Source organism: Psittacula echo (assembly GCF_963264785.1).
Source record: "Psittacula echo genome assembly, chromosome: 2".
NCBI classification, from domain to species: domain Eukaryota; kingdom Metazoa; phylum Chordata; class Aves; order Psittaciformes; family Psittacidae; genus Psittacula; species Psittacula echo.
The window spans coordinates 2,752,194-2,779,069 of NC_137737.1; the positions used below are offsets into that span (position 1 = coordinate 2,752,194).

At 40.8% G+C, this 26,876-nt stretch overlaps 1 protein-coding gene across 2 annotated transcripts in view; it reads right to left on the reverse strand.

The window, feature by feature from the left end:
• The window catches only part of ARPP21 (cAMP regulated phosphoprotein 21), a gene marked incomplete at its 5' end in the record, with an annotated part of 96,453 nt that extends 76,358 nt beyond the window's left edge, over window positions 1-20,095 (reverse strand). The window contains 8 exons of one of the 2 annotated variants that reach the window (XM_080611753.1): window positions 10,690-10,830; window positions 11,626-11,685; window positions 12,992-13,070; window positions 14,305-14,449; window positions 18,114-18,203; window positions 19,120-19,161; window positions 19,551-19,592; window positions 19,928-20,095. In XM_080611753.1, the coding sequence (XP_080467879.1) occupies window positions 10,690-10,830; window positions 11,626-11,685; window positions 12,992-13,070; window positions 14,305-14,449; window positions 18,114-18,203; window positions 19,120-19,161; window positions 19,551-19,592; window positions 19,928-20,095 (767 nt within the window). The remainder of the gene's footprint in view (window positions 1-10,689; window positions 10,831-11,625; window positions 11,686-12,991; window positions 13,071-14,304; window positions 14,450-18,113; window positions 18,204-19,119; window positions 19,162-19,550; window positions 19,593-19,927) is intronic. The other variant, XM_080611754.1, reaches the window with a different exon arrangement.
• Window positions 20,096-26,876: the final 6,781 nt, after the last annotated feature.

Here is a 26,876-nt window from a genome sequence, read left to right on the forward strand (position 1 = left end):
CCTTAAGCAGAAAGCCAAAAAAGAACTTTTCTGGGCTCATTCCTTACAATGAAGCCTGTATTTTGGAATGGTAAAGTTGGGATAAGTAGCAAAATATTTGTGTGTGTCAGAAAGAAAAAAAAAAAAAAGTTAAGATTTTGATCACATCCATTATAAGATTTTTCGCTACTATCATTATGGAGATTTTAATGGGAGCTACTTCCATTCACTTCAGTAGAGTTCCTCTCAATTTATCTCTCTATGACAGAAAACAGAGTTTGCCCCTCAGGCTTATTTTCCACATGGACTCTTCAAGAAGAATTCCCCATTACATGCTCATTTAATGCTTTTGATTGCAAATCAACCGTTGTAGGTAGTAATGAAAAAAGAGACCCAAACCTTAAGTACCTTAAACAGGTATTCACTCCTTAATCAAATTCAATATTCTTAAAACACATAGCAGCATGGTAATAGCTATCAGGAGACATGGACTAATGAAGTAACAACACATTTCCTTGCATCTGCCGTGTTTAGAAGCAAGCTAATGCAGTTTCACAGACCTCTATTTGCATGAGAGATAAGAAATGAAATACTGGGGGGTGGGAAATCTTCACTTATTTCAAGTAAGTTTATCAGCTCTGAAATAACTGCCTGAGAAACAGGAAACACAGATACCACACCAGAAGGACAAATGGAAAGAGACAAGCATGGACTTTGAACATTATGGTTCTGAAGACTTAGTCACTGTATTAGCAGAGCACACAAAGAGTCTGGTATTGTCAGGGCTGACATATACAGCACATAAATCCTTACCATGAGGCGCATGTTTCTGACAGCACCGTAGCGCACAGGCTGTTGCAAAATGCCTTTTGAGACCAACAACCTCACCATGTGTGAAAAGATGGGTTTGCCAGTACAGGGCCTGATGCAGGTAAAAGCCTGGCAAGTGCTGTAGGGCATGGCATCTGCAAAAGCCCCCCAGGTCAATAGTGAAGCAGCAGTCCACAGGAATGCAAGATAGGAAAGAGAGTTCAAAAGTGGAGATCCCTGCGGTCTGATCAGACAAGAGTCTGAAAAGATGAACTTGGTATTTACAATGCAATGGTCATCTAACCCATGTAATATGGGACAGCATGGTAATATCCCTCTCCTGAACAAACAGCAACACCAAGTGAAAAATAGGAAGGGTAACGGGGCTAGGAAGATGCAAAATACCCCCCTGGGTACCTGCAGGACCATCATCTGCCAAACAAAATGAGCAAGCAACAAAATGCTCTTACACAAGGATGCCATCAGAAAAGCAATGGGACAGTAAGAGCAGAGCAGCAAAGCTGCTAACAGGGTTCAGGGAAGTTGTGAAGATTCAGGGCATTCTCATGCAGGTGTTCTGATGGTTTAATGGCATTTCCTTGTTATTTGCACTTGTCTAATTACACTCACTGCTCAGTCTAACATCGCATCGGCCTCTATTTTGAAGGCCTGCCGTGCCACAGTGTGGTGGCCTTTCTTGCTTTGCTAGTTTCTGAGTATCTACTGCATCTGCCTGCTGTGCTTCTTTGGTTTGATGCTGGAGGCTTTCCTAGGCCTTTGCATTTAGCACCACAGCAAAACTACATAAGCATTACTCTATCTTTACCTTGAGGGCTAAAGCTTTATTGTCTGCAGTACAAACAACTGTTCTGATTATGCAGGCATGGGAATATATTCTGTGAGTTCAAGAATTTACAGGACTTAGAAGCAAGTATCATCATGGTCAAAAGACCCCAACTCAATGACGAAAGGTACAATTCCAGGCCTACCTGTTAAATTATTTGATTAAATTATCTCAGAATAATGTTTTTCAAGAACAAGGGCCTGGAATTACAGCCTTCAAATAGGCTTTGAGTATTTAGGGGCTGATGGATGCTGAAACTCGGCTTCAAAAAGTCAGAGTGGGAATTTAAATACAGATAATTGTTCAAGTACAGTGCAGTTATATTATCACAACTTAAAACCACTCAAGATGGCATTTCAAGCATTTGAAGGTAAATGCCTCATTAACAGATTGCTGCTTTTATAGTATGAGTCACTAAGAACTTCTGTTGCGATGATAAAAGCACATTAAAAGCCATCAAAAAGAAAAGATCAGCCGTGTACAAGACAGTTCCTTTAAGGTGCTGCCTTTTCTGTAGCACAGGGCTGAAAAAACCCAAACCCTCAATTACCAAATGCTACATTGCTCCTGGCTAAAGGCTGTATCTTCACTAACATTAACAGCATCTGAGCTCTAAGCATGCTCTGTATTTATTCCTAAACAAGGATGTGAGAAGTCACAAGCTATGTTGACAGGGATGCTGCCCCTCAAACTGCGGTTGCAGATAAGCCTGGTGGGACTGAAGAGCCAGAAACACTGCATGGCAGTGATACCTCCCAGTGTTCTTTGTTCAGTGAGCGTGACGTTTATCCTGTCACCCTTGCCCACTCACTCTTCCAGATGCTCGGCTCTAGTAGCCCAGCAGGATGATGTCAGTGGGGCTGGCACCAGTAGCATTTCCCATGATGAAAACCACAGTGAAGCTGCAGGTAAAAGTCAATGTACACCGAGTCTCTTCCATGTCAAGTTATTCTGTGTGTGACTGAAGCAGGGGCCTTATCCTGAAGGCTTTCAAAGTGGACAGTATTTAAAGAAAATAATCTAATGTTGAAGTATCACCATAAAACTCTTGACCCTCATAAGCTTTTCCAAAACTGAATTCCAGAAAATCATCCTGGTTTAATCTACGGATGCAAACCCACAGCGTATCTTGACTCTCTTAGAGGCTGCCCGAGTACAGGCTTCAATATTCAGCCCAGTATTTTGGGGCTAGAACATGAAAATCTAGCTCTTAACTTAAGGGAGAAGCTAGCAGGCCAAGGCACATTGAGTTACCAGCTCTGCTGCTAGATGGGGCTGAAGTGCAATGCCTCAGACAGAGACCATTTTAGGAGCTTCAAAATGCTTTGCTGTCCTATGATCAAACTAAGATGATTTCTGGACCTGAAGGACCCAATTCTCCTGCTCCCACTCTCCTGGATTGGATTGAATTCTTGATATTCAGGGTGTCAATTGACACTGAACATCTTGCACAGCACTGATTTATTTCCAGCTAGTAGGGGCTCGTCAATGGCAGCACAGTTTATTACCGAATTCATTAATATTTGATGCTAAGGATGTGGCAAGTGGCTGAAAATGACAGTGTTACATAACTGCTGTGATCTATTTAAAATTACATTCCTCTATCTTAGAATCTCAAAAATGAACAAGAGAGAAAAAAGGAAGAAATTCAAGATTTGAAGACTCCCAATGAAGGCAAGCCAGATCCCCAAAAGACAAAGGGCTAATGAAGAAACTATGAGTCCTCCTGAAACGCCCCATGCATGCAACTTAAGACCAACACAAATTCTTGTGCTTCAATTCAGCTTCAGCCAATGGGCACTTTCCCCCATCTCCACCAGGAAGACTCAATGGATCAGAAGTCAACCCCTGAACGATCACTGGCCTGAAGAAGATAAACTGTCAGAGACAGCGCTCACCTTGGGAACAGCCAGCAGAAACAACAGACTTTGCTTATATAGACAAAGGTTTCCTAAACCTCACCATGCTTCTTTCATTTCTAATGTATGTATTTCCTACATTAAATACAGGGCAGGCAACAGCAATGCAAAAGGCATTTCTAAAACCAATTTGGACCACCTCCAAAATTCACTCGCTTGCCTATCAGCACCTCACTTCTGAAATGCCCAGATTTAAAGCCATTATTTCACCTACTACTGATGTACAGTCACAGCTGAGGAAAGCACAGGGGCCACTGCAGATTTCCAGATCTCTCTCCAGTGGTTTGAAAGCATAAAATGACCAAACAGCATCTTGATTAATGGGCATTTTCCTACTACTGCTTAGACATGCACGTAAAGATATGGGTTAATTATTCATGCAAGGAAGAGCTTCCCTCAACTGAATTACCTACTTGTTATTCTATAGCATTCTCTTCCTGGCTCACCTCCCATCTCCACTCTAAGCAGGTGACAATAACCTTCTAGGTTTAGCAAAACTTACACTGTTAAGTGGCGTGATGGTAAAGATTGTAATAAAGAAATAGAAAAGAGAAACACCATAGATGTATCCTGATTAACATTTAACTAGTATTTCATTACAGTATAGAACAGCTGTAAAGTACATGTCCACCTTAATTATAAACAATTTACTTTTGATAAATTACACTAGATGAAAATTTAATTTTGGAGCTATTAGAACTGGTTCATTAACCCTAACATCTCATTTACAGAGTAAGTAATTTCCATGGGTCCAGTATAAGGCTTACAATGACTGAAGTAAGAACAAAGCCAGGAATCAAGGCTTTATGAAATTCAGCTCAACTTCAAGTGTACCAAGTATTTTTTTTCCCCCTATTGTATCTTCCATTTAAAACAGGCATGTGACTAAAACAAGGGAATGGTTGCTCAGAAAAAAGGCTGTCCTAATGCAAGTATCATTAAAGAAAGTAAACATTAAAAAAAAAGGTTGGGAGGGGAGAAAAAAAACCCTCAGTCTCTTCTGGATGAGCATTGAGCAGTGAAATGCAAATATGCACAACCTCAAATAATTCATTTAGCAGAAAAGTGGCAACTTTAGGTCTGAAACAAACGCCTGTAGCATAAGAGCAAGATATTGCTAAAATCCCCACCATTTATTAACATATGTGCATCCTGAATCACTTCTCCAATCACCATGTGACTGGATAAAAGAAAGGCAACTCAACTCCTCCACATCAGGTGCTTCTCTCCTGGGATAAAAAGCCAAGGCACTGCAGTGCAGCATTTCTCAGGAAGTTCCCCACTCTTTCTGGGATGTGACAGCCTTTCCCTGCTCGGCATGCAGGGATGCGCTGCCCAGCTCTGGGCTCCAATAAGAAAAGCCAAGTAGGAGCTAATAGCCATCACCTAAGATCACAGCAATGACTACTGGGACACTGGGCTCCTGCATCCTAAACACAATTCCTATTGCACTGAAAAAGGTGTTTTTTAATAATCGTGTTCCTAATTTAATCCTAGGCTGAAATAAGCTCACAGTTATTGTTATACATTCTTGGTTTATTGATATTTATACTAAATTCTTAGTTGCATCATCTATTAGTTCATCTTAAACTGGAACAATGTCTCAGCCAATTCCAGTGTTATTTCCCAGTTATACAGTTTTTCCATGTTAGTTGCATACATTCACCATGCACCTTTATACCTCTCTACGATCATATACTGACTGGGCAGCAGCAAGTGTAAACCAAAGGGAAAGTACAGATATCTCCAGTACAGATAATTCCTAATTTCTGCTTACTTCTTAGCAGTCAAGGAGCAAACATTCTCTAGTAAAGATGGGAAAGAGGAAACTACAATAGGAAACAAAGGAATTGAGTTGACTCCACAGTCCACTGAAAAATAGTAATGCAAGACTCCAATGAAAAAGATAAACCCAGAAATAAGGGTATTCACATGTTTTCCTGCATTATGTGGCTCATAAAAGCAATTCTGCTCTCATGAGATCATTACTCTGTGTACATATATGATAACCAAGGATAGCATTAGGAGCTTAAAAGCTTAAAAGCAGATGCCATACCATACAGCAAACCATTTGCCAGGTAACTGCTCTGTATTAGAACAGCAGGAAGGGAGCCAAAATTGTGCTTCAAACCCTCTGGCAAACATTGAATTGCTTTGACTGAGATTTACAAGAGACACATGCGTTCAGGTATGCAGTTGTAACCACCACCATACACCTAGATAAGAAAGAGCCATTACAAATTGTGTGTGGAAAACGTCCCATCTTTCCCAGCAGCAAACAACTGCTTAAAGAAACTGAATTGACGCTGGATATGTGATCCAGTCAAGGGGAAAGACATACTTTTCTGCATGCTCCAAAGGCTGTAACAGTTGGCATCTCAAGGAAATCTTCTTGGCACTTCAGCCTGGGGTAACAAACATTTCTAGATAATATTCCTTATGGAACCTGCCAATGTTCAGTGAATGCCATGTTAGTGGCATGCATGTAGGATCCTGTACCACAGTTCAGATCCTTATCTTAAGGTGGGAAAACTGGCACAGTACGCCTCTATTGGCATAGACATTATCCACAGCAAAATCACTCGCTTAATAGAAACCCAAAGAGAATTTTGCTTGCATTTCAAACCACTCTTCCATAGAGGAAACAGAATAATACAGCTTCCATGCTGTAACTGTGAAGGTCTTATAGGTTATCCAAAGGATATACTCTATACTCTGTCTCCTTCTGCTGATATAGTTACAGCTTATAAGGAACCCTTGTAATACATATCCCATCTGAGTACTGCCCAAAGTTTTGGATGTATCTCAATGGCACCAGAAAATCCTTTTGACTGGGCCAGTATTACATTAACATTTACATATTAACAGAGTAGGAAGAAAATTAGATATTACAAGGATCATAACTCATGATGCTCTTGAAGAAAAATTAGTCATAACTGAAGATGAGTATAAAGTTCATAATAGGTGTGTTCCACCCTCAGAATATATGAAAATGTCTAACTACAACCATTATATATCATCAGCACTGCACCACTCCACCTTCTCAACTCTGATGAGCCCTGTCACTCATGCTGATATAAAAATGTACATGAATGCACATGTGGGCTGTGGTACAGACATACTTGTCACACAGATGATGATCTCAACTAAATGAAAACCCTTCCCATTTACCAAGCACACCAAACACACTTCCCCTGTATTTCTCCACCTATCTACAGATAATGAGATGAATGAATCTGACTGAACCAATATACATAATGATATGAATATGAACAGTGCCGCAAAAAATCTCTAAAGTACTTCCAGTTGTTTGATAGGAATTGATAGGCTCCAGTTTATGATGCCCCATGTAACACATTGTCTCAATTCCAAACTTCTGCCTGTATCATATTTCACTGCCTTAAGTTTCCCTTACGTTTCTCTATCTTTAGATAGATGACAGGCAGACACAGGTGACAGGCCAATATACATTACGATGGTGACACAAGAGCCGTTTCATACTGAACCAAGCAGACGTCCTATTTTAAGCTGTATTTGAGCTCTTTGACTATAAACCCAAAGCAACAACAACAAAATCCTCCCTCATTTTCTGATGAGCTTCTCTCATGTATACTGCTGAGATTCCAAAAGTTGGACAACTCAGGCAGGACCTTTGTAATTACAGACACGAGACCATGAAAAATTGCATCTAAGTTCTTTTTCTTAGCCTTAATTTCAAAAATCATACAGAAAGATAATGCTTTTAAAATCTACTATTCTGTAATGACAGAGAGGACAGAGACTTTGCTTTATGAAGGTTAACAAACATTCAGGCAGTGGAGGTCATCTCTGTGCTTTAAAATTCCATTTCACAAAAAAAAAGCTTATAAAATACACATTCCAATAAATTTCAATAGGCACCTTACATTAAGCTGATCAATGCTTTTCAGATGGCTAAATTGCCATTGTGGTCTGAGTGGACAGTTAAGAGACACTTCACTGAGAGTTCACAGAAGCTACAGGGTTGCAATCCCACAGAGATTCAGGTCCTGGTGTATTTTTACCATCATTTACCCCTCTCTGTAAAGCAGCATGGATGGCCAGGCAAGCCACAGCCCTCCTTCCAGCTGCAACCTCTTCAATAAGCCCTTTCTCCAATACCAAACCCCTGAAAAGCAGGTACTTGATAGGCACGGGTATATAGGGGTGGATATACATCACCCTAGGATGGCAAATTGATGAAAGAAATGAAATGCTCTAATGCCCTGCTTGACAGAGCCTACTGCACCTCGAAGGCAGCATTACCAAATCTTCCCAGCCACCCATTCGTCTCAAAGCTATTCACTCTTCCGCTCCTTGTACCTTGCAGGCAGCAAGATGTGTGCTGAACAGAATAAAGTTACCTCGTCGCCTGGAGGCAGGGAATAACCCAGGGTCTGCAGGTGTCAGCAGAGATGTGACACGAACTCTCACTCAGCCAGAGAAAAAAGGCCACAAGCTGCTTATTCAACCCACATGGTGACTGCACAGAGCCATATGTTCTTCCCAAACAGATACACGCACATGTAAGTCCCAGCCTGTGCAGGCTTTATGAATTCTTGAGCACGCAAGAATGTTCCTGCCTCTCCTCAGCTCACAGCTGAAGTACTTTGGAAACCATATGCCATAAAGAGGAAATTCTCATGTCAAAATGCAGACCTTCAGGACACCTGTCTATGGAGCCTCTCCATAAATTCACATCAAACTACCAAGGCTCAGGCTTGCAGCACAGCATGACCACCTTGAACAGCGTTTCAGCAGCTCTCCAGATCCTCCAGTGTTCTGGGTACTGCCCAAGAAATAATTAATAGAGTCAACACATTCCCAGGGTTTGGTGTTGATTCTGAACCCACAAAATTGCCCTTGTGAGTACGGAAACGCACAACACATGAAATCCTGCCGGCCACTTCCAGATATAGAACTTAATGTTTGCTGCAGATAATAAAATCTCATCAGCTCTTATTCAAGCAGGATAATAACAATCTATTTCATGTCAGAGCCATGTTTAAAAAAAACGTGCCATCTCCTCCGGTTATTGAGGAGAAAGAGCTACTTCTACAAAGCTTTATTTTACAGTAGTACCAAAATAACACACTGGAAGCACCACGTTGCCATGAGAGCTTCGCATAATCCAGTTACCTACCACCAAATCACTGCAGACGGGAAAGAACCTGCAGTTTGTGCAGTGCTTACAAAACAGCTGAGATCACAGTCAACAGAGGGGCAAAGCCCTGTGCTTGTTTCTGGAAGATCTACACAGAATCGATTGTCTGGCTCTCTGCCTCACCTCCACAGCTGGAAGGATCATTTGATCCATTATACCCCTGCAATGTCCTGCCTGCTTAAGCTTGCCAGGTCATGCCTGCTAAAGAGCCTTGCTTGCTCACTCTCACCACGCAAGAAGCCCCAGCTTCACTAGAACACTCAGAGACAGTTTCGACTGTTGAAAGCAACTTCAGGGTCCTCTCCATAAGCACCGCACAAGCATTTCCAGCAGCGCTTCCGGCACTGCCCATCTCTGCGATGCCCAGCCACACAACCCAGAGAGGCGTTATCAGATATCGATGTGATATTATCACATTATCAAGTCAACCAGGAGAAGGCAATGCTGAGAGGAATGAGCTGTAGCAGTTGGTGTGCTACAGAAGTGACACAGATGTGAAGGGAAAAAGGAAGGCTGTGGAGAAGAATGCTTAAAAAACATTCAAATATGATCGCCTGTGTTTTGTTTGAGAGGAAATGTTTCTTTTTTTCCCCCTAATTTACAACTCAAAAATGAACACTGGTTTGCTGTGTACCCAGCTTTTCCTTATCCATACCAACATAGTCCTTGCCCAGGGGCAGGTATCACCAGACCCTGAGGCTAAGCCTTCGCAGCCTGTGTGTTAGCTTTATCGAGCTACTGTAATTCTCCTGACATCTGAAGATCACACTGTTGGTGCACGCTTTATTCCAACCTTTAAAAACATTACGGTTCAAGTGGCGTTTCTCAGGGAAAGGCCATGAAAAGGATCTAAAATAAATTGTCCATGATCTAAAATTTACTTAATACACATGGAGCATATTCAGCACTCAATGAAAGAACAAGTACCAATGTGCTTGGCTCAGGGCTCGATCCTGCAATATTAGTTACTGCTTCCAGCCTTTTACAGGAGAGGCTAAACCATTTAAAAGAATACTCTTTGCAACAGTATCTAAGCACTTCATCTAACTATTGGACATGTAAATGAAATAAATGGTTTTATTTCTCCTGCTAACTGAATACAGGAAGTACACAGTTTTCAAATGCGGCTTTCCTGTCCCAACGTTTCGGTACCACCAAAACTTCATTACCCAGTTGTAATTATTTCTTCTTCATTCATAGTGTATAGGTAAAGAGGAAGAGGAAGGCTCCGGTTTCTGTGATGGTTCATACACATGTGGCATTGGGCAGAAGTGATGCTGGTTAGACAAGGACACACAACTGCATCTTTGCTGAATTAGCCAGGGACCTTGGTATGGAGCTTTTGCTAGCTTGCTACGGGTTCATGGAGGAGAGCATAAAGCATGCCAGCACATGTTGAGCCTGCCAGGAATTCTGCAATGCCTTTGAACCATCAGAAGGAATTTGTACCCACAACAACTCTGGTCAAACAATGAGGTTTGGAGAGGAAATAAAGTGAAACCAGGAGGGGCGAAGAGGAGGAAAAGGGAGTGAATGGTGGCAGGCGGTGGAGGGGACTCAACTCCTAAATATGTAGGTTGGGCAGAAAGTTACTGTTGAAGCAGGGAGAGCCAGAACAAGGGAAGAGGCGACCTTCCAAATATATTTGGGCTATTTAGGAATACAGCCATATGGTATTAGGTGACACGTACAGCAACAAGCTCATTTCTGTAGCCTACCAGCGGCACTGAGGTGTCAGGGAACAAACCGGGTTGCTTTCCCCTTTTGCACCTTTATATCCTTAAATAACCTCACAGTGTGAGCCCCGCTGTCCCCTCCCTCCCTAGAAAGCGATAAACAGCACTCCTCTTGCTACAAAAATCAATAATGACAGTAAAGCAAATGCCACACAGCCATGGTACAAACCAGCTCTTGTGAAAGGGAACAAGTTAAAACACAACAGCGCTGCTACTTACATTCTGGTATTGCTGGTCTTGTTGATAATTACAGATTTCCCAGTCTGATCCACATTGTGATCCATCCCAAAGTAAGCTGCCACTCTGTGCACCAACATCCTCTGGTAGGACGACATCTGAGGGAACTTTTTATAGTGATTACTGGAAAAAGAAAACAAATCACATTGATAATGACACTCCCCCTAAGCTATAATTAAATGAGAAGAGCAACATATTTAATAGTTCTGTGCACAGAAATCTAACCAAAAACTTGTCCTTTGTGCATCTACATCTGAGTATTTGCTACAAGAAGGCAGAAAAAAGGAAAGGAATTATTTTTTGAATGTCTAATAAGGACATTTCCATGTGCTGCACTGAGACAAAGCTCACGCTTCATGGTATCACCGGTGTTCTGCCTATCGGGAAAAGCTTGTCTCCTGACCCCATGCACCCTCTGCACAACCAACCCTGCAGATGTGAAAGACACTGACTGCAGCTCTCTGCCTTTCCCCCAAAGGGCAGACGCAGGGTGATGCTGAAAACATGCTTGGCAAACGTTCCTTTTTATTCTCTTATTGACGAAAATGCTTATTTCCCATCAGCATAACTTCTCCTCTGCTATTATTCTGACACTATTCTCTAAAGCTGCAGACACATTTCATTATACAGAGCACGTGGTAGCAAGAAACCCTCTACCCATGGTCAGTTCTACTTTACACTGATTTATAATAACATGCACACAAGGAAACCCATGGGGCAGTGTATTTGATCATCCTCTGCACTGAAAGTTTCAATTATATTTTTGGACCTAAAAGAGCAGGGCCGGTGCAGTTACAATATCATGAAAAGCAAAAGGTATCTCCTGTATTTTAAGCAATACCGCCACGTGTCAGGAAATAAAAGCCTGATGTGGTCCGCACGTGTGACTCCAGAACCAAGCGTGGAAAGTCGACTTACTTGTTGTCACTAATAAAATCAATAATTTCCTGTTCCATTTTCAACAGAATCATTCTGTCCCTGTCAAAAAAGAAAAGCAAGGATTTGTAGCATCAACCACCATCAGACATTTCAGATGAAAAAATGGATATATCAATGTTCATAAGGCAACTTTGCAAGTGCTGAAGCCATCCTGATTCAAAATGAAAGATGCTTTGCCCTGGCGCATCTAGAGAAGGTCGCTGCCCGCTTTTGCTGACATACGTGACCGATTTAGATCTTTCTGAAGCTCAGCTATGCTCTGAGAGTGCTTTCAGCCACACCAGGCTGTGAGCAGTGCATTACTGCATAGAAAGACTTTGACTCCTATGGATAGCTTTGCTCTTTTTTCACCTTTTTGTTTGCTGGAGAAGGAGGTTTCCAGCTCACCCAGCTCTTGGTGAATGAGAAGAGCTGTTACCCACAGAAACTTCCAACATTTTTGTCTGAGACACATCTTCCAGGAGGCACTGATCTGCAGGTGAGAAGACTGGGCATACCTAACCTAGATAGAGAGCGCAATACAGAACACCTTTGGACTTTGGCTTCCCAGGAGGCAATGATGCAGCATTTCTCAGTCAAAATGCCCTGGTTTCAATTGAAGGGCTCAGATGTGCCTTTTTCTCCTTCTTTTCTGCCAAAAACATCCCAAAATTTCCACAAACTCATTTTTTCCTAAGCTTGCAAATTCCATCACTCCTTAGTTCCTCTGAACAGTCTCATTTTGTGCAGACAAACCAATTTGAGGACCTTCAGTCATCTCTACAACAGGTTATGCAAGCTGTTAGGTACCCAGTTATCCCTAGCTTTCCTATCACTGCAGATTTACGTGGTACCCTATTTAACAGGTCCAATTGAAATGAACGTTGAAAACAAACATATGGTAGATATCTTTCCTTAAGACATTTAAAGGCAAATTTAACAATGAGATAAGCCTGTTGATCCAAGCGGAAACCATGGGAATACCAAGAACAGGAACTGGCACTGTGCACAGAAATATAATTGTGTACAGCACTGTCAAAAGAAAGCTACTTTATATTTATACACAAATCTCCCACTGCAATAGCTATAATATGTCACTGCTAACATCATGCAGAGCTATAGGCAAGAAGGTAAGGACAAAGACCAGATGTTGCTGAAAGTGAAGTGAAGCAATGGGTGGCTGAACAGGGGAGGAGGAGTTGATGACTTTTTATAGCTTTTTGCTCAGTTAACAGCCTACTTCCTCCTTTACATTTTCTTTCATAACCATCTCCAGAACTAATACAACACAGCACACGGTTATGGGAGCTCCAAGACTGCCAGCTATAATTTCAGGAGTGCCAGCTCTAACGCAGAAAATACCTACCTGGGGTTATTCTTTAATGTGTTAATGAGAAACTCGTGCAAATCTATGCCTGTTGAGTCCGTGTACTCCTGACTGCAATCTGAAAGATAAAAAACAAACATCCCCCCCCTCATTTATTTCATCTCAGCAGTTCTGATTAAGCCATGCTATAAATCAAAATCCATTTTCCAGCAACAATCCGAGAGCGTACACTTGGAAAGAAAATGTTCACGTGGAGTTCAGCCAAGGAAGGTCCTTGCTCGGAAGCATGGCGTGGACTTTCACAGTTCCTCTGTGCTGTTCTACTGTGAACATGGCACCAAAACCAGATGCCGACAGAAACCTCTCTAATTGGAAAAGCATAGGAAATCTTCAATGCCACTGAAGACTCTCCCAAGTTCTTCCTTTAAACTACTAAAGAAAATTTGATAAAATAAGAAAACCCCCACCTTTTATTCATCAATGTCTCTTTGAATCACTTAATAAATGCTGTACATGTGGCAAATGAGGCATTGCGCCAGCATGGATTTTATTTGCATTGACAGGCTGAAATCCAGTCACGCCTGAGAGTGGGTGGGTAGGAGGGATGTGTGACAGTAGGCAGAATCAGTTTCTCAGCCTTGCTCTATCACCTGACTCAAAGGCACACACAGATCCTCACGCTGGTGTGAACTGCGAGAGCTCCATTGAAGCCAAGTGACAATTCACACCAGCTGTGGATCCACACCCAGGTAAGCAATGATTATTACATTGTACCTTTACACCATGGGTTCATAAAGAGATTCTGGGTTTGTTTTAAATACCAAATTTAGACACAACATCTTTTCCGAACAAGTCTTAGTAGGTGATAATAGTAGACTGCAGGTTAAATGTCATGAATGGATTTCTTTATAGCATCTAAGAGAAATTCTCCATCTTCTCCACAGTGAAGAAGATCACTCTCTATTTGCATTGCACAAGTGACATGCCAATATGTTATCAATGGGGAAAAAAGTGCATCAATTTTGCACTTACCTTATTATAGAATCAAACATACATTACCTTATACAATCACTTTTACATATATATGTGTTTATACCAACACAGCTAAGTATTCAGAGGAATGATTTTCCATTAAATGAATAGCCTCTAACACCAAACCTCAATTTGAAATGTTTCGTCACTCTCAGAACCCAATGTTTGTATGTAAAACACTCATGCATGCACATTCCAGGTTCTGAATTTTCTCATTGTATGAAAGCACTTCTTCTATGTATTTATACATAATAAAGAATTGCATGCTTATAGAAACATACCAGCAGTAATTACAACAATATAAATATCTTTAAGTTCACCTTTTGATAACATTCTGATCTTGGTTTTTTCACTGTTTTTATCTTTATTTCTTTCCTTCTCTTTTTCTTTCTCGGACTCATCTTTATTAGATTTATCTTCTTCTTGCAAGCTAGGAAAACTTGAAAGGTGTAGTTGGATTGATTCCTGTAGGGAAAAAGAGAAAGATAAATTCAGGGCCAGATTCAGTAAGCTTCCCATGGCTCCCAGCCTGCAGAGATTTGTACTTAACTAGGTGTAATAGTAACTAGAAAAGCTAAAGCCAGATACATTTCTTTCCTATTTGACAAATGATTTTTTTTTTCCAGGAGAATAATGATGTTTCCAATGCCAGATTCTAGTGGTAAGTGTATTTCTTCCCTCACATTTGAATACTATCAACTTTTAGTCCACCTCTATTAAAGGCATCATGTTGTTCTACACTTTAGCAGTTCTCACTTAAGACTTATAACAGTGACATTCATTTTATATGGGCTTTAAGTAAGTCTAATTTAATTAATACTACAAGTTAGGTGATGAGCGATGGACAGATGTCTGAAAAATAGAACTTTTTCGCCCCTCACTAGAAGTCCTGCATGTTCATATGAGCTGCTTTGGACATTGCAGTATGGGTTAGACTCAGACTGAGCTATTGAGCTCAGATAGCAGAGGAATGACTAAAAATTATAACTCAGTTGTATACAAGAGGGCTTACTACCTGATCAGGTACCTTAAACACAAAGGCACGCGCAGGCGTGCCTTTACAAAAGGGATGAAATGTGCCCTGCGATTTTCAAACAAGTTGTGCTAAGTGAACTTCTCCAAGGCATCACAAGTGTTATCCTCAAAAATGCAGCATTTCAGAGACTCTGAGTCCCTTTGAAAGCATACTCTGGCTTTCTAAAGCTAATTAAAATTGAGAATTCAAGCTGGTTTGCATTTGCTTTAAAGACGTTGGTCCCCACTTAAACCATTACTTTATACTGGCTCTGCTTTAACAAAACACAACTTGTTTTCTTCTGCAGTTACCATGGCATTATTTAGATATTCCAAGAAAAACCAGTCTGGCTGGTCAAAACTGAAGGAAGCATACTGTGTGGGCATGTGCTTTTGGAGAAAAAGATGGACAAAATAACACTATATGCTTAAGTAGTGTCAAACCGCAGATTTGAATTAAGCTGTCCCAAAACTCCCTCATAATTCAGTTTTCTTTAATAGAGCCCTGCATGCCTGATAATTATTCCTTTTGGGCATTACCTTAATGAAAACCAAATTCAGCAACACTGGAGAAAATCGAGTTTCTTGAATGCTAGTAAATCCCTTTCTTCCATAAGCTTTCAATGAATACTAGCATACCAAAATACCAACACAACACTCTAAAAGGGCTGGGTTTGTTTTTAAGCAACCAGACCATTATGAATTCAAAAGATGCTTTCAATCAGTCATTATCACAAATATTAGGTTCCTGAATTTTTCTACAACTACAAATCAGCCACCACAACACACGGAAGACAAGCTCCTAACAGAACGAGAGCAGCATAAACATGCCACAGGAAGACAGAAATTCATCATTTCTCATCAAGTGACTTTGTGTGAGGTTTGAATGTGGCACAAAAGACTTGAGATGAAAAGCACTGTAAAAGAGAAACAAAGCTCTAGAGCCAAAATTTATCCTGACCTACTGCCCTTAATTCCTACTCCTGCTAGTTTTAGCTGACAGCATTAGAAAAAATTCAGCCTACAGAGGGAAAGAGTGGGAAGTCTTGGTCATTAGAGGCAAGGATCACAGGACACATAAAACAGTGTTTGCTAACCTGCTTGGTTGCATTTGGAGGACTAAGGTTATGCCTGCTTTCTTTCACTTCAAATGGCAGTTCTATTTCTCATTCAAACAACAAACTTCAGATCAATCCCTGGCAAAAGACCCCAAAGGATAACTCTGATTCCTGCACTGCCCGGAGCAGAGCTTTTCAAAACAGGAGAAAAATGTAACTGGCCATGCTGTTCCCAGGATATTAATCCTAACCTTGACAGTGTCCCTTAAAATGCACTTAGGAAAGGAAAAACAAGACTTTACATATAAGCACAAAGAGGAACATACAGTAGCTACTGTCTTACATGTAACATATTACTCGTATATAGGCACTAGATGAAACACACAAAAAGGCTGTCGCATCGTGAAAGCAAAGCTACTATATCTTTTCTTAGATTTTTATTGATTTTTTTCTCAATAATAAAATACAATGTTAATAAATACATTGATACAAGGTAAATATAGTGAACAACAAAATAAATGTTCAAATTGCAATAATACACTTCTTGGTCAATAGTTTAACATTAAAGGCAACATTCCTTTTAAGTAAGGACATAGTGAACCATCAGGTAAGCGTTCAAGATCAAGTAATACAGGTAAACAAGTCTTTTCCCTATACAGGAAAATGAAGGCAAGTGTTCAAATATAAATACAAACATCAAGTCTGCAGTACAATCCATACTCAGTCGTTCTGGCAATGTACCGTACATTCTCTGGTAATCAGTTCCCTGTGCTTTGTAAACCATTAAGATAAAATAATAACGAAAAAATAAAGGAAGAAAATGCAAACCGAATTATAAACTACCATGCGCTGCTTAATACAATCTCTTGATGCTATTCTCCTTTTCATTCCCCATCAAACAATAGAAAATACAAATGAAAGCAGAACAAAAGCCACACATCTTGAGGAACGCGAGTTGAGCAGAAAGCGGATACCTACGACAGAACAACTGATAAAATAACCTGCCCGTCTGCTGCATAAGCATCATTGTAGAGCAGTAGAACATCTATGTGTCCCCCTGCTAAACAACCTGGTTTTTGGTCTTTAAAAAAACAATAACTTAAAAAAATAGAAAAATCTCTCCATACTTCCGAGCCAAGAGGAGAGCTGGATTTGTTCCATTTCAAGTCAATAGAAGAACAGTGAGAAAGTACACTTAGATGTGATATTTTGTTTTTGTGCTAAGCTCACAAGAAGTCACTTGGCTCAAGCTCTCTCGATGGTTGATCTCATTTGCACACAAACAGCTCATATATTATAGGCAGTGCTCTTAATAGTTAGCTTTGGGTTCTTTCAATCCTTGCCCTTACCAGGCAAGCAAAGAGTATTTGAGGTTTTTCCTTTTGCTTTTTGGGTTATTTTTTGCAGTTGGCCTACAAAGACTGCCACCAGTGTTACTGTCTGAGGGGAGGGGTGCAGGGGACAGAACTCTGCCAGCTGCTGGGAATACAACACTACCAGCACAGATAAAAACTCATACACACGCTTTTTGATACCAGGAAATCTACACCAAGAGTTCAGAAAACAAGTGCCACTCAGGAGGAGGCATCCTCAGCTCTACCAAGGTATTTCAGAGAGCAAAGCACCTGTGCATTATGTGTGAAGTGGGACACTGATATGAACTGGAGTCTCAGAGGAACCAGAAACCAGAGCATATTCATAACTGTATCTGGTGCAGCCCCGAAAGAGACAACTTTAGAGGAAAGATCATATTAATATTCTGATTGTTACTATGTTTTAATTTTAGAATCTGAATTCTTTTGAATTCTTTTCCATTTGGTGAAATTTTCAGGGGGTCTGGAAAAAAAAGCAAACAACACCCTGTGATATGGTATAAAACTAAGATTTCAAAATAAAATTCACGCTAAACCAGATAACTTCATAAAAACACATTCATTGTCGGACGTAATGCTTCCCCCCCCAAGAAAGACATTGTTAAATGCCCAATTAAGTAACATAATCATGCAACTGAACATAGACATCAACCATGCAGCTAAGGGCAATGATTGTAAGTGTACCTGATTGTCATGAAGATTCTCCGCCGCCGGGCGCGGGGATGACTCTTCACACACAGCAAGGCTTCGGACAAGTTTTCCTTTAGCTCCTGACTGAATGAGAGAGAGAGAAAACAAACCAGACAACACTGCTACTGACCCCAAGTCACATCAGCTGCACCTCTCAGCTGTCCCTAAATACCCCAAATAACAACTAACACTGAGCCAACAAAATTGGATCTGCCTTCGATGCACACAGAAGAGGATTCCAAGCAGCAAGTCATTTGCCACACAGGGGAGGTGATGGGTTTCAGTTTTGCTTTTAATAAATTTCTGCTATGGTTCACCCACTTCCACCAAAAACTGTAACAGCGAAGAATAGGTAATCCAATACTGAAGGCAATTTAACCTTCAGTGCTTTAGTACTTCAGTATTTGAACTCAAAGCTTCCTTTTGTAATCTGGGTTTTGGTTAGTTTGTATGCTTGCTTGGCCTGCCCCCCATCTTCTTCTAGTAGGATTATATCCAAGGAACTTGGACAATAAAATGGGCAAGCTTTATGGATCTACACTTGGAAAATTAAAAGAAGGTTTTTAGGGGCTTTTTGCTCCTAACAGCTCATTCCTGCCCTGCTTAGGGAGCTACTCAGTCTCTGCTTCTTTATGTCAAGATTAGTCCATTAAAATTAAATTCAAACAAAAACATTAATTACTAAAGCACAACGAACAAGCGTTTCCCTTTCCCAGTGGATACAGAAGCACACATCCCATGCTGTCTAACACAAGTGCACGGCAAGCCAGGCAGCATAAAATTACAATGGATAAATAAAGGGGAGCCTGACACATTTTATCTAGCAGAAGTCCTTTGTGCAATGAGATTATGGGGTTAGGGGAAGGAAAAGGACCACAAGAACCAACCACAAACCACCACACACATGATGAAAGGCCATCATTTCAACTGCAGACAGACGTTTGATTGACATTCTTTAGCCTACCAAGGCATGTAATGCCAAACAGAGACCGACCCTTACCTTGGATCTCTTTTTCTGCTGGTTCTGATTTCCACCTCGTTTCTGGGGACAGCAAAAAACAAAGCAGTTATCACTTCAGTGGAAAATATGCCCAACAAGAGCATTACCAATCAAGACACTAAATCACTCCGAAATAATACTTTAATCAGTTGATGCTGCAAAAAATAATTCTCCCAAACCCAGTCTGGAAAGCAGGGAAAACCAAGAATCATCTCACTTTATTCATTTTAAGAACAGGTATAAGCAAAAGCCACACTGCAAAGTGTTCTGTAATTTTGGATATAATTAAAATACAAGAGAAGGCATACGTAAGTAAATGCTCCCCCTCTCCAAATTCCTCTTAAATTGCAGTCTCTCCCTTTATTCTTATATTTGTTTGAGCAAAATGGAATAAAACCCCCTCATCCAATAAAGTCTTCTTATCAAATTACCTTCTTAGGCTTTGCATAACAACTTTTTGTTGGCAGTAACACCTACAAAACCAAACCACACATTAAGTAATTACCTGTAAAGGCACGAGATCAAGGTAGTTTTCTGAATCCCCAAAGAGGGAAAACAGTCAAATATTTCACCAAGCTCTAACACAGACGTCTAGCAAATAACTTCTCAAACCTTAACAACATGGACAGCAGCCTAAAGAGCTTGAAAGGTATAACAAATAGCAGTATTTATTTTATAGGGAGATAAAAGAGTCTCAGAATTATAAGAGAAAAACCAGGGGAACTGTAGGCAATGAAAGATCACAGAAATGGAAAGGCAATGGTAACACACTGATATTTAATGTGCCCATTCACTAGTTCCGTCTTACCTGCAGCTCTGTCTTGGCATCACTCAGCTTCTCGTCCTTCTCGTCCACTTCCGAGCTTTCAGATTTAGTAAGGATACAGTTGTCCGGGTTCGCCTCCAAGATGGCAGTCTCCTGCTCCTTCGCAGCTTCCTCTGCTGTCTCCTGGTTCAATTTACCTTGCTCAGACATTCTTCCAGACAGAAATTAAAACAAGATTTGGTGACCTGAAAGGTCAAGATACCACGACACAAACACACACACAGAAAGAACACTGGAGGTGAATTTTTCCTTGAATTCCCAAGTAATTTCATTTCCTTTGATGAACAAATCAAAACATGCAGCTCAGGAGCTGAGAGACATATATACATGTTCCAGTTGAAGAGCTGTACTGAAACGACAATAGTGCCTAACGTGGGTTTTGTACATGGCAGAAGCCCATGGTGCTCACTACCAGTTAAAAAAACCATAGAATTTGAAGGGGTAATAATTCCATGTAAATATGAAATCTAAATTTGGCAATAAAGCTCTCGGAGTCAACGCTTTCAGGCATCAAATTGACAGCTCCATTATTAAAATCCTAAGCCTCTTCCCAAGCCCCACGTTACTCTCCAGTACTATGAAAATCCTGCAGGAAGCCCTTGGCAGGTATTTCTAATGAAGATATCTTCACAGAACTGCATTTACTCTCAGCTCACAATGGGTTGTTTTACAGAAGCTTTAAAGGCTTTTCAAAGTTAAAGCCTATTATTATTTTCTCTCTCTTTCTCTCCCCCAGCTCCCTCTTGAAGCCTCCCCCACTGATCAATTGTCAAGCAAGACTCATGAATTATTTAACTTTTCTTTCCCCATCCATTTGGCTTAAGCAGTATCTTCAGGAAAAACAACTGCAGTTGAGAGAGGGAGTTATTTCAGACAGGGTCTTTTGCAATACCTTGCTGCTTCTCAGCAATGAAACAGCAGCTATGAAACAAAGCCACTCTTGGCCATGTTTCTTTTTACAGCCTGTAATTAACATTCAACAGGTCTGATAACACTTACCTTCATTTTTAAGTGATGTTTCAAGTAAAAAAAACCCTGACATACCAAGTTTTACAAACTCACATCTTCCAATTTTTGCTCTTGCTTTGAATTTGTAAGCAAATACAATAATAAAACCTTTCCTACATCATCTTTCCATTCGAGAAGGGTTGTGGATTTCACAAGAAATGAAGCTGCATGGTTCATAAATGAACCAACCGAACTCTGAAGCTCACAAATTAGCTCACAGCAAGACAAGTCAAGCTTCAAGTGGTTCTCCTCCTCCCACCGCCCTCCCCAGGAAGTCCCATGGCATTGGCTACTCTGCAGTTACTACCGAGACTTGGATGCCTTTGCTAAGAATTCATGAATGGCAAGATCTGAACCTCGCCTGTTAAATAACTAACCCTTCCTTTGTTAATGATTTCCACCAAGAAACGCACACGCATGCACAAGTTCTTCACGTTACCCCATGCCTCATCTACATGCTTACACAGGGTTCACAAAACCAGTTGCACTTAATAGTTTATCAGCTGCACCAAAGAAGCCATTTACCTGAAAGTCTGCTATAATTCCCACTGTCTTCCTATTGTCTTCTGTTGCTCTTCGCTGGTTAAGTCCACACAAGTGATCAATGACAATGTGAGTCCCATGTCCCCATTAACAGTTCAGAGTGCCAATCTCCATGCTGGTCCTTCAGAGAGTTTGACGGATCATAGTCAACCTGGAAAAAGATGCAAAGTAAGTAACAATGGCAACAATCATGGCACAAGGTAAGGATGCAATAGAGAGGACCAGCTTTCTCACACGGATGACCAGCTTCAAGCAAATCACTTTCACAGCTTGATCCAGCTCCACCTGTCTCAAAACTGCCTGCTTCTTCTCTAATGAAGGCTAGAGCCGGCTGTTCAAGTCATAACAGCTCCTACGCAAGGAGCTAAAATTAACAATTGCATTATGCACCGAAGATTACTCACTTCAATTTTAACCTTTTTTAGTGAATTCCAACACTTTTCATTAAAAAAAGCATTTATACATATTTATATATAAGCTCATCTGTTTGCTTCAACAGAAATCAATGAGGGTTTGAGGAAAAAGGACTTGCTTGCTTTTTAACCAAGGCTTCTGCTCCAATTAGAATTTCAATAGCCAAACACTACTGAAAAAGAAGCTGGGTGGGTGCTTTCAGAAAGTGACCTGCTTTGCTGGGATAGTGAATCGAGATGTTCCTTTCAGAAGCTGAACAGAAGTTGGAATGATCCAGAATGGGAGCACAAGAAGGAAGAAATCACATTCCCCGAGAAATGGCCACCAGAAAAGCTTTCTTTCAAGGCACTCTCTGAGGAAGAAAAAGCTCCAGGCTACGGTATGGAAAATAAACCTGAGGGAAGAGTTGCCTCGGCAATGCAATTGATGCTGCTCATCAGATTGCGTTTGCCAGCTGAGCAGCTGATCTGACAGGAAAGGAGCATTTTGGGATGAGTCGGACTCATTTACAAGCCATGGCTGTGTGCCGAACGGCCTCAATCCAACAGGCACCTCTCCTCAAGGCTTGCACATGAATCACAGTTGAAGCAATTAGTGCAAATACACAAAACCAGCAAACAGGAGGAAACATGTATCCTTCTACTTGAGGAAAGGATATGACACAGACCCATGATTGAAAACCATCTCACTCTAACACTAGACCCCTTGTTTCTGAGGCACGTTTTCCATCTTGTGCAGTTGTAATTGCTGCACAGTATGTGGCAGCGCACTGGAACTCATCACACTGGAAGAGCTGAATTTCATGCACCAGAAATGGCATTTAGTCTTTCACAAACCACTCTCTCTAGGAGCTCAGGCACAGAGAGCAGCCCAGCAGGCAGTTCAATAGCCTACCACTGCTATCCTTCACATTTACATACATAAAAGTATTTCTTTTCCTCAAACCACTTAATAATGTACACAGACTAATACAAGTTAAGCCTTTCCACTCACTTTTTGGTATTTCTCAAAGGGCATTTTCAGAAATATTATCTCATTGACAAACACAGGATCATGATGGGAGTGGAGGAACAACATGGAAAATTCTGCCTAAGCAGATGCATTTCATGGAACCAATACACACAGAGGAAAGAGTGAATAAACCTCTGATTGAAAGAAAAACTTCCATCATAACCATCTTTTGTTAACCCTTTCCCTCACACTTCTAAAAAGGGATTTAGGGCAACCAAACCAACCACAAACCAAAAACCTCAATGAAATACACCGCATGCATTACAGATGGAAGAAGACATCCAGGGGATAGACATTTGCAATCAAAACCCTTCTAAACTAGAAAATACGTATCTGTACCAAAATCAGGACACACAAAAATTATTTCAGGATTCTTCAGTGTTAACATGTCCTGTGAATTAACTATTTATAAGGCAAACAGAGCAAAACAAAACCATACCAATCAATCAAAGGGTATCATATCCAACCAGGTAAGAGACCTGCCAAGACTCCAATAAACAGCATTTATGGTCTCGTGCCACAGATGCTTCACATAATCTTACTATGCTTTACTAAAGACATATTTCTTCATAAACTGAGTTCCTCGTATTGTTACACTTAAGATCTCCAATGCCAACATCATTTTTCATTGACAACGGACAAGATTGCCACTGAATCTCAAATTAAAGCAAAAAACCTCCATAAATTTCCCCAAGAAAGCATAAGCAAGTGGAAAAGCAGCTTACAGGGCGCAACGACCACTTTTCAAACCCGCAATGACAGTGCTTCTTAGGTTGATGCTCTTTAAAAATCTTTCATAATTACCTTATTAAGGGAAAAAAACCCAAAGGCAGGAAGAACTGAGACACAAAGCAGTCACAGTCAAGCTCTTCACCTTCCCTCAATATAAATTTCCTCCTCCTCCTCCTCCTCCATTAGGCAATTTACAAGTGATGACTAATCATTTACATACTACGATACGTAAAATATACTTCTGGTTGTTTGGGTGGGTTTTCAAAGGGACTCAGTTTTCTATAAAATACTTCAGGGAGAGCATAAATAGCAAAAAGGAACCAGTCAGAAAATAGCCATTGGGAGTGAGATGCTTTGATTGAAAATAGGCCTGTTTCTGAGATACCTGCTTATTCAGCGATGACAGAACTTGTTACTGTTGTCAGTCCTGCAGTGACAGCACTGCTATGGAAAAATATAGTGGATTGTTCTCTTCCTTGTACATCAACGGAAACGTCAGCAAGGATTTGTCTGTCAAAACCTTCAGTACCAACGTGACGCAAAGGGCTGAACAAATGCTCTTGTGGGTTTGATCCTTAGGTAGAAACCACAAAGCTTGTTGCTAGGTAAAACCCACCTTCTTTATTTGCAAGTGAGCACAATTCCATAGCAGCGTTGGGATCTTGGAAGTGGTCTACAGGAGCTTGAGGCAAAATTGCAGCCCCTAATCTCTTAAAAGAACTTGAGTATTAAACACTGAAATGCAACAGAAAATACAGGTGCCCACCAAGCCATTTGTAGACCCACTTTGGTGGAAATATAATCTGTTTGTATGGAATTTACAAGCCCTAGCTGATCAGCATACACTGTGGGATGGAAATGGTAGGGGTTTTCTTTGCTTGCTTTATTAAGGGGATTTGCACTTTAGAAGCTTAGGGTACTACCCAGCTTGAGCAGCTACTGCCAGAGCTTAAAAACGAGTGGAAGAAGGCGCATATGGTCACATACATTCATACAACACATACCACGCAGATTCCAAGAAAAGTCAGTGGGAAGGAATACACTTCATTTAATACGAAGGAGTTTTAAAGCTATACTCAGAAGAACTGTCAAAAAAGCATAGAACAATGAGCAAAGACATTAGAAAACCCTCCTCAATTAACATCTGATGGCTACCCTGAGAGTATTGCACTTAACACCACAGGCAAGTAAGCCCCTTCTGTACTATGCATCAGGAAACGTTTTGATGGTCTCAAAGGCATCACATGCTGAAGCAGGAATTTTGAGGTCCTTATGCTTCCAATAAGTTTCAACATGTTCTCTCTAAGAGAGGATGAGCAGGCTTTAAGGCCAAACAGTGTACTCCTAACTGAGAACAGGCATCCTGTCAGAGTGAAACCCAAGGGCTTTTCTCTTCAAATCAAGCTGCTAAGCAGAGAGGTAAAATCATTTGAGCCTGAACAGCTTCTGCAACTGAGAACTGCCTGATGTTGGCAGTACCTACATGTCAGGATCCTGTTCATCCCATAGTGATTCTCCCCTCACGTGAATGGCTTGCAGTTACCACCCATGAGGTGGAAGCTGTCAGTCGTGATTTCCACCATGTGATATACACCTCATCCAGAGATATAAAGACAGCTTTGACTCATTATTGCTAACTTAACAGATTCCTGGAAACCATTGGAAACAGACTATGGCATTATCTTATCAGTACGCACAGCCAATGTGGCCAAACTCTCATGGCTTAAAGCATAAACTTCCTGTTATTTGATTTAAATATTCCAGCTCCTGTCATTAAGCAAACTGGTTTCACACTGAAAACTCTGTGCTGGCTTCACAACAAATCTTCAGGATATAAAACCTATTGTTTAAACACCCTCCTTCCCCCCAGAAATATCAAACCAACTCAAATCACCACTAAACCCCCAAAAAGGCAAGTAAAATAAATCCTGAAGTTTCAGTTTGAACACACGACTCCTCCATTGTCAGTCCTAGACTTCAGGACCTACATCATCAGTCAGGCAGTACTGTGTGCTCCCTCTCACTGTTTCTCATATATTCCACAGAAATACATGTATGCGTTGGGAAGCTAAGTTTGCTGCTGCGCATTAGCATAGCAGGGGAATAATCCATGCCAGCTCTCACACCAAAATGCTTTAGTATGGAAAAAAGAAAACCCTAATTAAAAATAAGATAAAAATTAAGGCTGTGAAGTACACAGAATCCCACAAGTTGTTAAGAGACTGAAAACTAAACCTTAAAAACAAGGGGAAAAAGGTATCTTTAAAGGAAATGTTTGAAACATCATTTCATTTCCTGCCTCCCCTTGACTTCATTTTGTCCCCTCTCCATCTTCACTGCAACAACAAGTATAGTGATCGACTATGTTTTCTGCTCCTCTGTGCCACAGACCTCTATGGGTAAAGGGTTATGCAGACCTCCTGTCAGCAGATGCAATTGTTAATCCCAGAACTTAGAGGAACATGAACATTTGTGTACAAGCAACAGCACAAAGTCCACTGACCCACCTTGAACAGGCCAGCAAACAACCATCAGTGTCAACAGTGATCAAATCTGATGAGAACAGGGGGGGACTGGAATACACTGGAGATTTCAGATCCTACACAACAACCAGTTGTCTACTTAAAAGAGGTGATCGGATGACATGAGGAGCAGCATCCCAGCTGAAGCCTCTACCTTCGAATAGCACTGGCTTTCCTCCCAACCTACACATGAAACCCAGCATTTGCAAACTATAGCAGGGATGAGAACAGGTCAGCAACAGAAAAAGAAAGAAAAAGAAAAACCCCAGAAAGATAGCTTTTGTTGTTGCTGTTGTTTGCACCTAAATTCTTCTTCTCAAAGGGGTCCTTTTGTTCCTAATGGATTAACACCAATATTTTCCACTTTAGTCCCCTGTCAGAAAACCTCGCGTCAATGTCATCATCCTTAGCCAAAGAAGAATGATGATGATGTTCCCTCTAGCTTGTTATATTTCTCCAAAGCTAGAAGCTTTATCCAGGAAAATAAATACAGATGACTTATAGGAGAGCCTGTTTTGTTTTAATACTTAAGAAAAGGCTCACAAAAATGCTCTTTTATCTGTCACGATGACCACTTGAAGTCGTCCAGGATCAACAGCCTCAACCTATGAGCCTTTGAATCATCTGGCTTTCAAACACATGTGCCAAGTTGTATCTCATCCCCAGACATAGACCTGACAAATTTCCCTGCAATCAAAGCC